The sequence below is a fragment of the Perca fluviatilis genome, chromosome 9, assembly GCF_010015445.1.
Source record: "Perca fluviatilis chromosome 9, GENO_Pfluv_1.0, whole genome shotgun sequence".
Classification (NCBI taxonomy): domain Eukaryota; kingdom Metazoa; phylum Chordata; class Actinopteri; order Perciformes; family Percidae; genus Perca; species Perca fluviatilis.
The window spans coordinates 19751020-19767839 of record NC_053120.1 but is presented as its reverse complement, the minus strand read 5'-3'; the positions used below and the strand labels follow the sequence as shown (position 1 = coordinate 19767839).

Genomic DNA, 16820 nt, shown 5'->3' with positions numbered 1-16820 from the left:
CTGGGCATAGCATACCGCGGCTCCACCACGCTCAACGGCTGGTTATCAAGAGCAATACATTCAAAATTCAACTTTTACCTTTGGGTGGTCGTTGCTGTATTTTCTAGCTTTGTCAAAGGACTGAAGTAGAGGCTGCTGATGGGTTTTTGCCGGCATTTTTTCTTCTTACTTTTCTCGGTGCTGCTCAGGATGACGGCTCTTGAGATGTGTAATCATATTTGTAGTGTGGAACACGCCTCCTCGCATCACTTGTGCTTTACAAGTACTGCATATAGCAAGTTTGTTGTCTGTTTTACATTCAAAATACCTCCACACAGCCGACATGTTGTTTCCAGTCAATAATGTTTGACCTCATGTGAAAAGCAGGAACACAAAGGCAGAAAAAGTGGTACTCACAGACTTGGGAGCTGCAGTCACTAACCGCAGTCTCACATCAAAGGGAAAAAAAGTTTAAGTTGCTGGCGCTCATGCTACATTCATGGTCGTCATGTGCGCATAGTAAACAAGACACCCTATCGGCATGGCTCATCGGCAGAAATATTCATATCTGCCGATGATGACCATTTTAAGCTTTTATCGGCTGATACCAATGTCGTGCCGATATCATCGTGCATCCCTAGTTCCAGTGAATTACAGTGCAGTGCATAACACTCGAGATGGTACTCAAAACAAACCCTGCATTGAGTGTCACTGTTGCATATTTCAGTATGATTCATTATCTGTGTCAACAGTGACTGAGGTTCAGGGCCTTAGCATTTGTTGTGCATATGATATGTGGGTGACAAAACTGCTGTCGATGGAGATTTGGGTGGGGGTAGAGCGAAAGAGAGAGAGAGAGAGAGTGGCTCATACTCCCTCCACACTATTTAAAGCTGATGGCTTCAGTCCAGAGTCAGAGGAGAGAACCAGGGATTGTTATTTTCATATGGCTCTGGCTAGAGCTGGGGAGGCTTTAGTTTTTCATTTCAATTCGGTTACAAAACAGTAATTGAAGCGTATCGCTTTCATCTCCACTTATCTCCTCCACTCCTCTCCCTTTGGAGCGCTGCTTGTCTTCCCGGCGTTTGCGCATCTTGAAACTGTTGGATTCTCTATGATATATTGTCTGGGATGCTGTTACTTCATTGTAGCTCATTGCTGATGTACATGGCAATTAAATTCAAACCCAAAAGAGGTACAGCTCAGTCAGAGCCCCCACCCCCCTTCTCTCTCTCCTGTCCGCTGTTGCTGCTGATGCCTTGCTCTCACACTCCTTTCAATCACTATCTTTTTTCCCCAGCTCTCTCTTCCTTTGATTCCCCCTTCTTCTCCCTCGTATCTGTCTTTCTTTTGCGCCCCCTTTCTGTCTTTCTATTCCCTTCATGTTAATAAGCAGCGTAATGGTGTTGCAGGCAGTTCCTGGTTGGGGAATTAATTAAAATGGCAAGTTACAACCCACACAGTCAAAACAATAGAAGCCCCCGCAATGACACAGGCAGATATTAAACAAGCCCAAAATCAAACACTGTGAGGAGGCAGGGACCCAAAACACAGACTACCCCCCAAACTTCACTTAACACTTCCCTTCCTGAAGTACTGAGGGGTTTATTGTTATGCTCTCCAGCCCAGTCGACACGAGTCATAGCAGAGATCCAGTAATTACCTTCTAAAACTCCCTGAACTGCTGCATGAAAAGCAGTTGTGTACAAGATATTAATGCGATTACTGCAGCATTTACTGAGCCAGGAACTACACTGACACTGATTAGAGGAGAAACTGAAGAAGGGAAATAGTGACATCTGCTTATTCCCCACACACAACCCAAATGATTTTGCTAGCGTGGTAAGCACAATGCAGCGCACTCAGGCTCCAACAACAGTGGGCCGGCTGAGCAGGACAGGAGCTGTTGCTATGGTTACCATTTCTCGGCTCGTTCTCACAGCCCAGGAAAACTGTGTCATTATCCTGTAATTTGGATAGGGAGAGAGAGAGAGAAAGAGAGAGACAGAGAGGAGGGATACAAAGAGAGACAATGAGGTAGAAAGGGGAGACAAAGATAGAAAGGCAGAGACAAGGAGAAGGAACAGGGGCTACAGTTCACACAGGCCAGCCATGCATCGAACACACACATCATCCGAATTTACACCCATTTGTGCTCGTCTATCCACCACTTTTCCTTTTTTTTTCTCCCTTTCCTGTCTGTCAGCGGAGTTATAGTTTTCACTCTAATAGGTAAACAACTTCAGTGCCGACAAATAATGCTTGGAAATATCAGGTAAAAGCAGTGCCATGTCAGGTGATGATAGGATGAGTCTTTTTTTTTTTTTTTCTAGTCCCTGGCATCTCCTGTGAAAACTGGTTCCCACAATCTATTATGTTGGGGGGAAAAAAAGATCAAACCCTGCAAAATCGTATTAATTTTAACATACCAACAGCCATATGCCACTCTAATGACAACCAGCGCAGGGTTGTTATTGAATAAATACCCGGGCCACAATGATAACAGCACAGTGGGCTAACAATCCTCTTGTGTGTATAACTCCTAGTAACTTCTTACTTTAGAAATACACTAAGAAAAGAACTTTCTACTGTATGTTCATGACTGCATCTGCGTGCGTACAGTATGTGTTTGTTTTTTTGTCGTCGCTTTGCTCGGTGTGTTTGTGCAACGTGAGGTCCTCATCAGAGGAGTTATATTGTGAACTAATTACATGGCCGTGTAAATAGAGGCACCCTGCTGATATGGGCTGTGCACCACATGATTTCCCCTGGTAGAGCAGAACCTGTTTCCACTGCCTTGCTGTGTGTGTGTGTGTGTGTGTGTGTGTGTGTGTGTGTGTGTGTGTGTGTGTGTGTGTGTGTGTGTGTGTGTGTGTGTGTGTGTGTGTGTGTGTGTGTGTGTGTGTGTGTGTGTGTGTGTGTGTGTGTGTGTGTGTGACCCATACATGATGTAAGTGTATGCGTGTGCTAAGGGAGAGCATGCTTTGTAACCTGTGAGGTGTGCTTTACTGAGCTACAAACTAAAAGAGTGCGTCTGTGTTGAGGAGGCAGAGTAGCCCCCCCTCCAAATGAAAGGCTGCCCTCTGCCTCTCTGTCCTCCTGACGCAGCTCTCCAGAGAGACCTGTTCATATTACTGTGGCTCGCTCTCTGCTGGTCAGAGAAACACAAACAGCCCAAAACAAAGCCGCCTTCGATAGGAATGTGAAGAAATAGACCTTGTGTCGCCCTCATTTATTCTCCTCTCTCCACTGATGGCATTTTTTGTACCACTATGGAAGAGGAAAAGTCATTTGACACCCCACTAGAAAAATATGAGATTATGAGATGGATGAAAGTGTTTTACAATATGTTAGAATCTGAAGCAACAGAGTACATTTAATCAAGCACCTGCACTTTGTACAATTTAATTTGAGGAAGTTACTTTAGTTGTTCATTGAATACTTCTACTCCACTACATCTCAGTGAGATAAAATTGTAGTTTTAACCCACACAGGTGTTTTCAATTACTCAGCCTCATTAGACCTCTAGTCAGGTTAAAACTATGTACAACTCTTCTATATTTCACACAAAAAAGCAAAGATTCGAGAATATTCCAAAGAATGGTCACATTTAACACAACTTACGTTGCAGAATTGTATATATGCTATAACAATAGTATTCTGTATACGCTTTGATACATCAGTATTAACAATCTCATAATAATATCAGTCACAGGGGCCAATTTTCTGCAGAATGAGTGCTTTTATTTTGATGCTTAAAGTGCATTTTTCTGATAATATTTCTACTTTGACTTAGTAGGATTTTAAATGCAGTACTTTATGCGATGCAGCATGTTTACATTGAGGTGTTGGTAATTTTATATAAGCACAGGATCTGATAACATCTTGCACCACTGTTTAGAATATACAGTACAGTGGCAGCATTGTTGTGAAGTCTAGGTTTCTCTTACAAATTGCAGTTTTTACAGTCTCATTTGGAAACACCATACCAGGCTGACTGGGTTTACAAATGGTAAAAGTGCAATCACAACTAATCAGAGCTTCTCTTGTTTCCTGCCCACAGCGCCCAACACTGCACCCTATGGGAGCACAGGAAGTGCGCACGTCCCGCTGGCCTGCCGATACCTGGTCCTGGCTCTCTCCTCCTTCATCAGCGTGTACTAGCAGAGGCCAGGCCAGACACAATGACTGTCGAGAGCATTTATGAATCATTTTTGACATTGCTGAAGGCTGGAATCCAATCTGGTACAGTTTGTTGAAAAGCCGTGATGGGGGAAATAATCAGCGATACTTTGTGTGGGGAAATTTTCTTTTCTTTTTTTTTTTCTTTGCTTTTTGGTGAAATTTCTGTCATGTAAATACTATGATGTTTTTATTATTATTATTATTATTATTATTATTATTATTTTCTCTCTTCTTTTCTGATTGATTGACCACCTTGTTGTGAATCAGTGCTCACCCTCCCTCCCCACCTCCAATCACATCAAGCCCCCAAACTTCCCAAATGAGTTACTTTCATGCCTCTTCCTCTTCTCTTTGAGGCGATGGCGCAAAAATGGCAATTTTTTTACATGGCTAAATTGGCCAAGGCTAAAATGGCTAAGCAATTGTGCCAAGTCTCTCAGTACACAGAATTACCATACCAATGTTGTATTGAATGTATTATGGGTTGAACAAAGAAAAGACATTTAGATTCCTAACAATACAAATTCTGATTGAGTGTGCGCAAAAAATACAGAAAATATCGGGGGGAAAAATCAAAAGAAGAAAAAAGGCATGGCTTTTTCAGGACCTGTATTGTCGTGATGACTCAATAGATGGATGGACAGTGTTAAAGGTGTGCTTTGTTGTATTCTGAAATGGGTCCTTCAGTTACTATGCCTGACAGATTTGATCAGGCAGCCGTCAAAGTAGCAAAGTATACTGTATTGTATCTTGATATTTTAACATAGTGTAGGCTTTTGTTTTAAAGTGGGACCAGCTTTTCTCATTCGACCAAGAACATTAACACAGTTCATGACTTTGTACAGTATGAAGGGAGGAACATTGCTGCCCTACGTTTACATTTTTCTTGAAAATATAAACACTACAGTATATACTCCATACTTTTTTGAGTCCGCATACGTGAATGTCACAACTAACTGTTGCAGTTGAGAAGAAAAATCAGAGCCCATTTTCAACTGTTGTAAGCTTTTCTTCTAAAGATGCAGTTCTTTGAAACATGCCACCTCCAGTGGGCGTCTGAGCAGAGCGTTGTGCCTCAGAATTTGTTGTGTACCTACTGATCATCGACTGGCTGAAAACCCACAGCTGCACACTGTAGGTCGCTTGAAGTTTCTGACTTCAACATTTCTCTGGAAAAGCAACATTCTGCAGCACGGCATTTTATTCCCTATTCGTTACAGATCATTAAATACTTAAATATATCACCGTCTCTTCTACAGTAAATATATCTACATTACTGCACCAATTTACAAATAAAGAACATCCAGAGAGCCAAAGGTCAAGTACCCTAAGATTTCTGGCGAATACACCAACATATATCATCATCCAAAAAAAAAATATATATACAATAGAGAAACCTGCTCTGCCTCCAACCTGAGTCCTTCTCATGTTAATTATGAGCAACAGAACACAAACTAAAGCTTATGAACATGCTCATCACTACAAACATGGCCTAAGGTGCTAACAGCTCCTCCAAGATGAGAGTCAAACAGCTGATCAGTGTCCACAGTGCCAGTGAATGTCCAGCAGAGAATCAATTAAACCATGAGGTCGTTTAATAGAAGAAAATGTGGCTTTTTAGTTCACTGAAATCAACCATATCAAGGCTCAAAAACAATGTAATTGTAAGGGTTTACTTTTTGACAAGACAGTCATGGCATATTCATCCTCAAGTATCTTCAATTCATGGTGTAAACAGAGATACTATACTGTAATGCCTTAATAGTACCATAGACATTAATTGAACCTCCTTTAGAAGGACACTTCCAGAAGCTCTCATTAAGGTACAACTCATTTGTTTGACACATTACTGCTTAGTGAATGTTCATAAACCAGTAGCTAACTTATCTTTCTAATTCGGCATTATATTCAGTAAAAACTAAACTTCTCAACTTCTCATGCAGGTATTTTCAAATAAGCCAGTTGCATCTGATAGAAATGCAGTATTTGTCGTACAGGTTGACATGTTTGCAGGTGTTGTCTGGATTTGGATTGTGTTATTTTTTGCCTCGCGATCGAGGGACTAACAGTTCACGCAGTATTTTCACATGAACTTGTAACTGCAAACCTATAGAGAAATAGCCATCGCAGTTAAAAGACTTAAAGCACAAACACTGTTATTACTTTTATGTTTCGTGGTGATTTGTTTTAAGGTCTGCTAAACATTTTTTTTATTTTATTGTTTGTACTGAAATTGTTATCAGCTTGTTTTACAAATTATGAAAATACTGCACCATATGATCTTGTTTAAATGTTAAGGTATAATGAAAATGGGTCAGAACTATATTTATTCTCTTCCTTTATGAAAACAATGTATAAAAAATTACATTTGAAACATGTAAAACTGGATATGTGACATGTATTTGAATGAGGCACAGTATGGCATAGTTTATAATGTTGTTGGGTTGATTTAGATGCCATAACTGTTGTTGATTTTTTTGTCGGACGAGTACATTAAAAAAGAACAATGTTTGCAATCAAATTACCTACTTTTTGAAACAGAGAGGGTGTGAACCAATATAACAGTATTATAGAACAGAATCAATGTGTGTATATTTGGAGAAAATAGGATACCTTTTGATCTTTAGAGCCAGTGTGTAGTCATAGTTTTCACACACTTGCGTGTTTGACAATGTGCAGAGAGTATGGTTGTGCTGCATGTCAAAGTTAACCTGTGTTTTTGAGGTGGCCATTTTACAGATATTCATACTTTTTATGAATGGAACCAGTTTTTTCCAAAACACATTTGGTTCTTAAACCTGGTCTAAAAATACATACCTCCTACGGACCAGCCGGCTATGTTTGTTTGTGATTTATTTGAATCAACTTTTGCTGATAAACTAAAACAACTGCTATTCAGAGTCATAATGATTATTGTGGCACTTTGGTGACGGTCTGAAGTTATGTTGGCTGCTTGTCTAAGCAGTCAAAACCATGCTAGTATTCATACATATGAAATGTACTGGATGTTGATTATTTTTTGAATAATAGTATTAACAAGTCCCTTTTATCGAATCACTATTATTTGCAATAAAAGTCTTCATGTTCCAATATAAACCCACATCTGAGTTAATGAGCACTCAAAGGGGTTGTCATTATCACTGGGACAGGTTTTGAGCCATAGCACGCCGTTGCAACAGTGTCCTCCTTAAAATATAAACTGTCTCGTCACTACGTTCTCCCTGCGTTGTCTTGTTGTCGCCCCCATAAAATCAAGGGCAGAATCAATGCTGTTAACAGGGTTCTAATTTGTAGATTTTATAAGCTGTATCAACATTTACTTTCTGAGGTAATTTAACTACCAAATGAACTGTTGGTTGTTAGAGAGTAGACGTGTAATGTTCGGCCAAAGATGTTTTGCTGGAGAGGAAAAACAACACTCTGTACTTTGTAAAAACTAAGAAAGGATTATGTCTGGTTGCGGTTCAAAAGGACCAGCTGCGTAATGAGTCTGTTGGTCAATAAATCGAAATCCAGCCCGATACATTGTAGCTAGACTGCAGTCGGTTACTGGCCGACAGCTAAAGCTAGCAGCTAGTAATTTTATAACCCCTCAGTTATATTTTTTAGAACATCACACACTAATATTTTAATCACCAAGATCAGAATCTTTGATAATGTAGGACTGCGGAGCAGCTAGTTTTGTCTGTGAAATTGTTGCATTAGCTAATACTAGCTAACGTCAGCTAACGTTGCAAATGGATCAATCAACCAGATTTTTGTCACTATTACCAGAAGTAGACCACTACACAGTATTCACCACTTAATGTATTTCCTCTTTTAATGAAGTGAAAAAAGTCACAGTAATGTGGCTACATATCACATCTGAATGTGAGCTACATTAATTGGTCTGGTTTTGTAGATACAGATGAAAGTTCTTTGAAGTTGACTTCAAGCAAACTACTGCTTTGCCAGTGGCACAGTTAAACCCTGGTGAAACAACACTGCTGGGACTGTTCCCCAGACTTGAGAGGCATGAGGGAAATATCAGTCTGTTTGTACAGTCTAACCTGAATTATTGAGTCATCTTAATTTTGCCGTATCATGCATATTTGATCCTCTCCCCTCTGCCCTTAAACACTGCATAAATCCTCCTGAGCCCAGATGGCCAGAAGCCACAGTACATTGGATTAACCAACGTTTGCAGTACATCCTCATCACTGACTGGAGTGTGTCGGGCAGTATATATGATATGGAGATATTTACAAACATACATCACTGCACATTCAGTCCCATAATGCATCAGGGGCAGATTATACCTTTTTTCGCAACAGCACAAGGCTTTCGAGTATCCTTTGACCCAAATTCACTCTTGACTTCAAAAACCCACGGTTGTGTGACCTACCTCATAAAAGTTCAGTTGAAAAAGTCGTGTTTATGTACAAGCTGAAAAGAGGCCACGCCACCCACCTGCAGAGATCACTGCCTCACCTAGTGCTCCCAGCTGACAGCAGAGGGGGAAAAAATCTCTCCACTTTTAAATTTAAGATAAGAGGATTTTAAATATTCATGCTAGTGCCCTGCAATCCCCAACCTGAATTTTTAAATTGTCCATTTCCAGGCATCCTCATCCCAATGCATCAGAATCATATTGTTCTGTTTGCATTTATTACAAGTTTATTTATTTTTTATTTTTTTTATTTAAGTTGTTAACAGCTGAGTCTTAGAGGGGGTTCTGTACTGAATGTGCCTTAAAAGTACTTTCTCAACCATAACCAACCCTCATTTAGATTATCAATGCTCCTGTACGCAGTCTTTTAACTGATGGCTCACTTAAAGGGGAACCATTCTCTAGCATTTTTAGGTTTATACTTTTGTGTTTGTACTAGGACATGTTTACATGCTTTAATGTTCAAAAAACACTTTATCTTTCTCATACTGCCCATGGCTGCTGCACCACTCTCTGCTGGAGCGCCTGTCTCTTTAAGCCCCCCTCCCGAAAAAGCCCAGTCTGCTCTGATTGGCCAGCATTTTTCCTGGAATCTCCTCTGCGCTCCAGTTTTGTTTCAGTGGTAGCAGCTGGAGCTACTGTAATGGAGTTGTACTGTGAAAAATCACAAAAAAAGGCTTCTAAACTAAATACTACACAACTGGACATGTCCCAGCAGTAATGTGACCCGAAATTGGGTTGAAATGACCAGTATTGGCCGCCAAGATTACAGCTATCTGGCCTTAGCATGCAGCTACTTAATAGTTAACGTTAGATTGTAATGGAACGAAGCAGCACGTTCTACCGTCAAAAATCGCAGATAAAGGCTTCTGAACCAAATACTACTCAATTGGACATGTTTCAGCAGTAATGCAACCCGAAATTGGGGAGAATTTAACAACATTGGCAGCTAAGATGACATCTTTTACTGCCGTTAGCATGTAGCTACTATAGTTAGCAGTGCAACACTTTCTATAGTCAAAAATGCCGTTAGCATGTAGCTACATGCAACAATGTTAACACTAGCTTTAAAAAAAAAAAAAAAACTCCAGTCCTGCTGGCTTGAGAGTAGAAGAAACTGTTGAAACCGGAGCGTTCAGAACAGTTAGAAATCTGAACGTTTTAGCTCACGAAATTTCTCTAAAATATGTTTAACTCATTATTTGTTTTTGCCATGTATAACAAAATACGGAAAAGCATAATATGTCCACTTTTAGTTTTCACTACATTGATTATTCCTATCAGCCAAACATGAAATATCTCAACATAGAAGCAAACTACAGCATTAATTAACTTTAACAGTTATTCTGACACATGTACCCCCTAAGTAGCATATAATACAAATGAATGAAACAAATGTCATCATGATTAAAATAATTAGGATTAATGCATATTTAAAGTGTAGTCATGTGTATTTAACAGAAGCAGGGTTCAAATCATCTTCATCCTGGTTATTACCAGGTCAAACTCTCTTCATGTTTGTTTTCACTTCTTTAGTATGGGTAGGGGTGTATTTGAAAGGCATGCTTATTAATCCTTTCTGTGATTGACATACTGTAAAAAAAAAACTAAAAAAAGCTTGAGTTTAAACAAACAGCAAGAATTATTTTGTGGATGGTGTGTGACTCTGGGTGTCTGTGTAGGAAACATGATGACAAACTCAGAGACTGCTGTGACACTTTGCAACAGTGTGTCGCTGCACTAACGGGAGCACACACACTGTGTTGCCAATAGGATCTGATGTAGGGAGGAGATTCAATATATTGCAGGTGGCATTTACAGTCTTAAAAGGCAAAAATGAATAAATACAGACTTATTTGACAGACTTGTTTCGCAACTAATACAAATGCTCAACCCATCAGCGTGTGTTTTCAGCGCATAATGCTTTACAGTGTATTGTGATTTGACCACTCAATTATGGATGTTTGCCGTTTTTATCCTGCAAATGAATATATGTGAAACAGCATTACCCTGCAGCAACACTAAGGTAGCATATACAGTATGGAAATGATTAGCATGGGGTCAAAGTGCTGTTTGGTTTTTCACAAAGGCGTCTGTGGCCGGCATGAACACAGAGGAGAGCGGAGGAGTTGTGAGAGAGCGATTCCTCCTGACCCTGCGGTTAATGAAACCCTTCCTGTGCCTTTGTCAGTTGTAACTGGGAGATTGTGTCATACCGCACTGGAGCTGCCGCCTGGCTCCTGCAGTCGCCATCCTACTTCCCTGAGGTGCATACTGAGTTGTCAGGATAAAAAAATCCTCTGTTTCTTGACTTCTAGCATTCAGTTTGGTAGATATCTTTGTTGCAGTGCTATCCCTCCTTTCAAACGCAAGCAGAAAGAGGGTGAAAAAAATGTTCTTTCTCTCTAACCAGTCTCCGGGAAAGTTTGATCCAGCTCTGAATAAAAATAAAGATAAAAACAAATCATTCAGTTTTTTTTTTTTTTCAAATAGACCTCCTTCTCTCGCTCTCAAACATTTCAGTTGGCACAAAACTAGTGAGCAATTTCTAACTGGTGTGAAACCCCTCTGATATCGAGTCAGATGACAATGTGGGGGGGGGGTGCAATTTAAAAAAGAATTTACATCAAGTATTTGTCAACCTGTCCCTCATTATTTCCACTGAACTGGAAAATAAGTTGCCAGCCGATGATGCAGAGCCTGAGATAATGCCTGGGTTTTAAAGCAAGTTATCTAAGCTAGGTCTCTCCATGACGTTGATGACTGTGAAGGGTTTTCATGTAAAGCTTGCGGGCAGTTGTCAGTTTTGGTGAAGGATTGAACAGGTTTGCCATAGAGAGAATGCCATCACTTGACTGATAGTGAATGTAATCATATTTCATTTGTTTCCATGCCCCAAAAGGCAGATTACACATTGTTTTATATACACTGAATGACACAGCAAATCAGTTCTTTGTAGCACCAGTTCATCATGTGTCTTCAGTGTTGTATTTGTTTAAATGGAGTGGCCTCTGGTAGAGTTCAAGGTAATGATGTGAAGCATTTCTTCTGTTTGTTAACTGTAAATTCAACATATATATATATTTATGCCATTTCTTTTTCTTTTTACAAAAGTGGGAATGGCTATTATAAGGTTGATGGGAACATCCTGAAATTTTCTATATGGACTTTTATTTCTCTCTTTTTTTTTTCCTTTTTTTAAATCTTCAATCTTTCAAATCATCATTCTGAAAAACAATACGATGAAAAGTGTGGAATGGAAATGTTTACTCAAATGTGTATGAAGGTCCTTTAGCCACCAGGGTTATAGTTGTACATTTATAGGCTCTAGATCACTGGAATGATATATACAGCTTTAAGTGGCATTGATATATCTATATATAATATATATAAATATATATTGATTTTTGTCCAGAAATAAGAAAATTCATGTACTTTAATTACTTTATAGCTTACATTGTGTATAGCACGTATGCAAGTCCATTTTCATCATGTTTGATGTAATTTTGTAGCAGTGGTTTGATACTAATAAATGGCAGTTGATGATGGAGTTCTAGATTGTGTTTGTGTTGAACTGAAGTGACATTAACAACAACACTGTCATGCTTTCATATGTGTTCAAGGGGGAAGGGTTTGACTGAAGAGACTCACTCTGGAGCCACACTGGAAAAGGACCATTTATTCATTACAGCATGTTACAGACTAAACAAATCCAAGTCATCCATTTCATGAACAAATACCTTGTGATTAGAGTTCCTTGTGTATAAACAACTTTTGTTATATTAGTTTTTAAGACACAGTTAATGGAAATGTGTCCGTTTTAAATGCATTTTGTTTGTATAGTTGTACTCAAGTCCCTGACATTCAAAAGTAATTAAAAACATCTATGGACTATGGTAAGCAGTAAAAGAAACATTATTCCATTACTTCTTTCATTTACAGCAGGACAACAAGATGAGAAATGCACGTACTGTCTCACAAGAAAAAAAGACAGAAATAGTTGTTTATCCAAATGCCTAAAACAACCTATGTTTACGTTATCTGACACATGAATTTTGACATTATTAGCGCCAGGAGCTCACTGTTTCCTGTTACCTTACAACAGTCGGCATCGTTTACTTTTATCCATGACCACAATCTTTCCAGAACCTCAACTAAGAAATGTGACAAAACAATCCCAACTCATGGCCATATAAGGGACAGTGGTGCCTTGAGCTCAATGCTAACAACGCCATGCTTACATGCCCGCAGTGACAATGATAACATGCTGATGCTAAGCAGGTATAATGTTCACCACTAATTTAACATGTTAGCATGCTTACATTAGCTAATTAGCACTAAACACATAGCAGAGACTGACAGGGATGCAGAGCTGTATAGTAACGAAGTAGAACTACTTCACTACTCTACTTAAGTACTAAAAGGCTGTATCTGTACTCTACTGGAGTATTATTTTTTTCTCCTACTTCCACTTTTACTTGAGTACATATTTTCGATGAATGAAATACTTTTACTCCGATAGATTTTTTATGTGCTGCATCATTACTCGTTACTGTTGTGAATTCCTCACGCTACGGAAACTGTGTAAGTTACAGTGCGTGTACGTTAGTTACGTACGCTAATTAGAGATTGCGTCATGTTTTTTTTCATTACGGTTGCCCGTTCAGAAGTCAGAGACGATGTAAGTTTTTACTCTTTCTATTTAGCTGTTGTTGCAGCAGATGAATCTATTCCTGAGTTGTTTCAGTCTGCAGTGAGTACTGAATGTTAACCGTTTGACCCTGTGATGTGAAGCTGCTAGTTTATCTGTATTTCGCTAGCTTGCTAACTTTCCTGTAGGCCTACATCACACGTTACTACACGTTCCCATTAAAAAGCACAAATGTCAACCTCATGGTGGCGCTGGAGGAACTCAGGGGATCAACAAAGTCACTAAGATTCATCCTCTGGTGACCATGAATTTCTGTCCAAGATTTCTTGATAATTCTTCCAGTAGTTGTTGAGATATTTCAGTAATAGTAATATTCAAATTTTGTTTTGTCACAGATTTGACAAAATGGTGGATGCGACAATGTCAGTTAAACTATAACAGCTATAGAACTGTGCTTCTAGCAACAAAAGCACTTCTAGGACTTCTTGTTGAATAAAACTTAAACATCAAAGTTATTTATCAATCCTAACTTAAACTCCCTGAATCAGGAGTGTTATAACTACTTAAAAAAAATTACTCCAAAGTCTATATTATCTTATAATCCTTAACTTGATCAAGTGTTTTTTTAGCCCAAACCTCAATCTTTCCCTGACTATAACCAAATAGTTTGTGTGCCCAGACCTAATCAAACCTGAACTACAACATTCAGGGGACAAATGATGAAGCTTCAGATCAGACAACAGTCACATGTGTCGTTTTGAAAAGTAAGTTTAGTTTGCAGGTAGACTCACTTTGCCGGACCTTCCTCCACCGCGGTGCCGCGGAGGAAGGTCTAGCTAGTCCCCCTGGTTAGTCGTGCAACAGAAAACTCAGAATGGGCAGATAATCCAGCTAGCTGTCTGTATTTACCCTGCAGAGATCTGAGAAAAGGTTAACCATAGTCCTCATAAATCGCCCAGAGTTTAAAATGCCAACACAAAGTAAGCCCAAGGCAACAGATATCCGGCCTAAATGAGTGAAATCTGGCGGAATTTCCGTCGGAGAATATAGACTAGTTTGGAGGGTATGTTGGAAAATCAGCTTCAATATTCCCACTGATCAATGGCTTAAGAAACTTCTAGTCATGCAAGTCTGTTTTTTATGGCTGTGTTATACCCTGGCAGCCCTTTTTTTTCAAGCCCCTGTAAAAGTCACTCACAATGGCAATAGGGAGTTTGATATGAGGACAAATGGTCAAATCCAGTGGCTGAATTATTGACTTATACCAAAATGTGAGAACAGAATTCCTCTGGGACGAGAGTTGAGTGGAAGCTGCTCTACACTCTAATTTCCCCCCGCCCACAGTGCGTCTTTCTTGGCAGCCCTGTGTTGAGTGTTACAGAGCACTGATGAACCATATAACACACTTTAAGTGTTTAATTAATTATTTAATTAATAATTAAAGCTCACTGAGATTATCAAGATCATGCACCGCACAACAATAAGATGCGTAAAATCAGGAGACTTAAACAACAGGTCTGGTCACATTGCTTAATTGCAGTGTTCTTGTAATTAGCATAGCCAGAAAAAAATTTTTTCCTCTTATGTGATGGTCTACCCTCTCACCTGAAAAGACAGCTGAGGCAATTGCTGACTTTGTGGCTCTGAAGAGAATATGCAAATTTGAGGAGATGGAGTTTATGATCCAGAACTACTCTGCTCTGAGATGGAACATAAGTGACGGCAGCTGAAGTCAGGAAGAAAGAATTTGCAAAGTGTTTGTGAAATAAAAGTGAGAATAATGAGACCTGTGTCTCAGGCAGATCCCTGCTCTAACAAGGCAATTAGGACGACTGTGACAAGCTGGACGGCCATTTGGACGTTATGCCCTCAGATTTTGACGAAGCAGCATGTAAGAATGAAACGGTGTTGCTTTGCATTTATTTCAAATTAATATTTCTCTGCTGAAGACATTTAAATAGGTACTTTAACAACCTTGACTCCTAGAAATGACTGCCCGGATTAGTGTTTTTATCACATAAAGAGTAAACGTTGCTAATGAACAATAATAACCTCAATCCAAATTCTTCTCCTATGTGGTCCTCTGTTACTGAACTGAACTCGGTCAGTAGAATCCCTCTCTGTCTTCAACAATCGCTTGAAAAATAAGATCTTTTAGAACCCCAGTGACAATGACATCCACATTCGTCAGAGGGTCATCACCATCGTGCTGGAGAGTCTGTGACCACAAACATATCTTTTGTCTAAAACTAGCAAAGTACTGGGAAGGGATACATCCTGAGATCAAAACCAGTTTAAATGCTGATGTGCTACTTTATGCTAAAAGATTCACCAGCTGCTGTTCCTTGTTGTTAATTGTTTAATTAAAGCTATAGTGCGTAGTTTCTGTCACCCCATGAGGAATTCTAAGTAATGACAACAAAACTGTCTACGAGTCCACATGATACAGCCTTCCGTGATCGAGCATGCGCCCCCACCCCTCCTCCACGCAGTTGCTAGCATGCAAGGAGGACACGGAGGATTAAAAAAATATGATGGACTCTTCAGAAGAGGTAATTATCTTCACTCGAGCTTCTGTGCGGCAAAGTCGCCGGACGCCACAAGCTTCTGAACATAGCCATACTGAGAAATACAGAGAGAGTTGTGTGGAGCTGATAGTCATAATAAGCTTTGTAGCAACTCATTTGGCAATGGCTTGAATGTAACGGACATTCATTAATATCAAAAAGCTACTCACTAAAGCTTTAAAGCAGTGGTTCCCAACCTGGGGTCCGGGCACCCCTTAGGGGGGCGGCAAAGATCACAGGGGGGGCGCCAGTCTTTATCTGGTTTAAGGTTGAGGTAAAAAAAAAATATTTGCACATGTTAAACAAATTATGATAATACACTAGAATATATAATGTATACAAAAGTATGTATAAAAACTATATACCGTAAAACTTCAAATAATAGCCCGGGCTTCTATTTACCCAAATCGCCGAAATGCACCGGCTTGTATTTGAGACAGGCGTCTATAAGAGACAGGCCTTTAATTGACATGCTTTGCCCGCATGCTGTGGATCCACTCACACACGCTCACCTCCAGCTCTTCACTGACCTTCTTCCTCCCTCCACCTTGCAGTCTGGCCCTTTTATCGTCTTCCTCGGACAGACGTTGCAGTTCTGCTTTATGTTTAGGACGCCATTCTCTCACTCTCCTAGGATCAATCGAGAAATGTCTTGCCGCTGCTTCTCCCGAATTTTGTTCGGCAAATTTGACAACTGTCAGCTTAAATGTCAAATCATACTTTTTTCTTTTTGTCTCCATGGTGGTATTGAGAGAATTAAGAAAAACTGAAGACTAAAAGAAAGTTTGTTAACCTGTTTGTTATGTTGCCATAGTGATGAGTCGTTTATGAACGGTTGCGTCTGTCACGTGAAATCAAATCAAAACATAGAACAAACGATCTGACGGGTTTTAAAAGATCAAATACAACCCGACACGAAAAAAAAAAAAAACACACCAGGCCTCTATTTGAGACCGGCCTTTATTTACCCAAATCTGTTGTCACACCAGGCGTTTAAAAGAGACAGGCG

At 39.6% G+C, this 16820-nt stretch overlaps 1 protein-coding gene across 3 annotated transcripts in view; it reads left to right on the top strand.

Moving 5' to 3' along the window:
- The window catches only part of negr1 (neuronal growth regulator 1), a 194638-nt gene extending 182495 nt beyond the window's left edge, over positions 1-12143 (top strand). For all 3 annotated transcript variants that reach the window (XM_039811023.1, XM_039811021.1, XM_039811025.1), the window contains one exon: positions 4043-12143. In XM_039811023.1, coding sequence (XP_039666957.1) covers positions 4043-4143 — 101 coding nt within the window. In that variant the 3' untranslated portion in view covers positions 4144-12143. The remainder of the gene's footprint in view (positions 1-4042) is intronic.
- The last annotated feature ends 4677 nt before the right edge of the window (positions 12144-16820 follow it).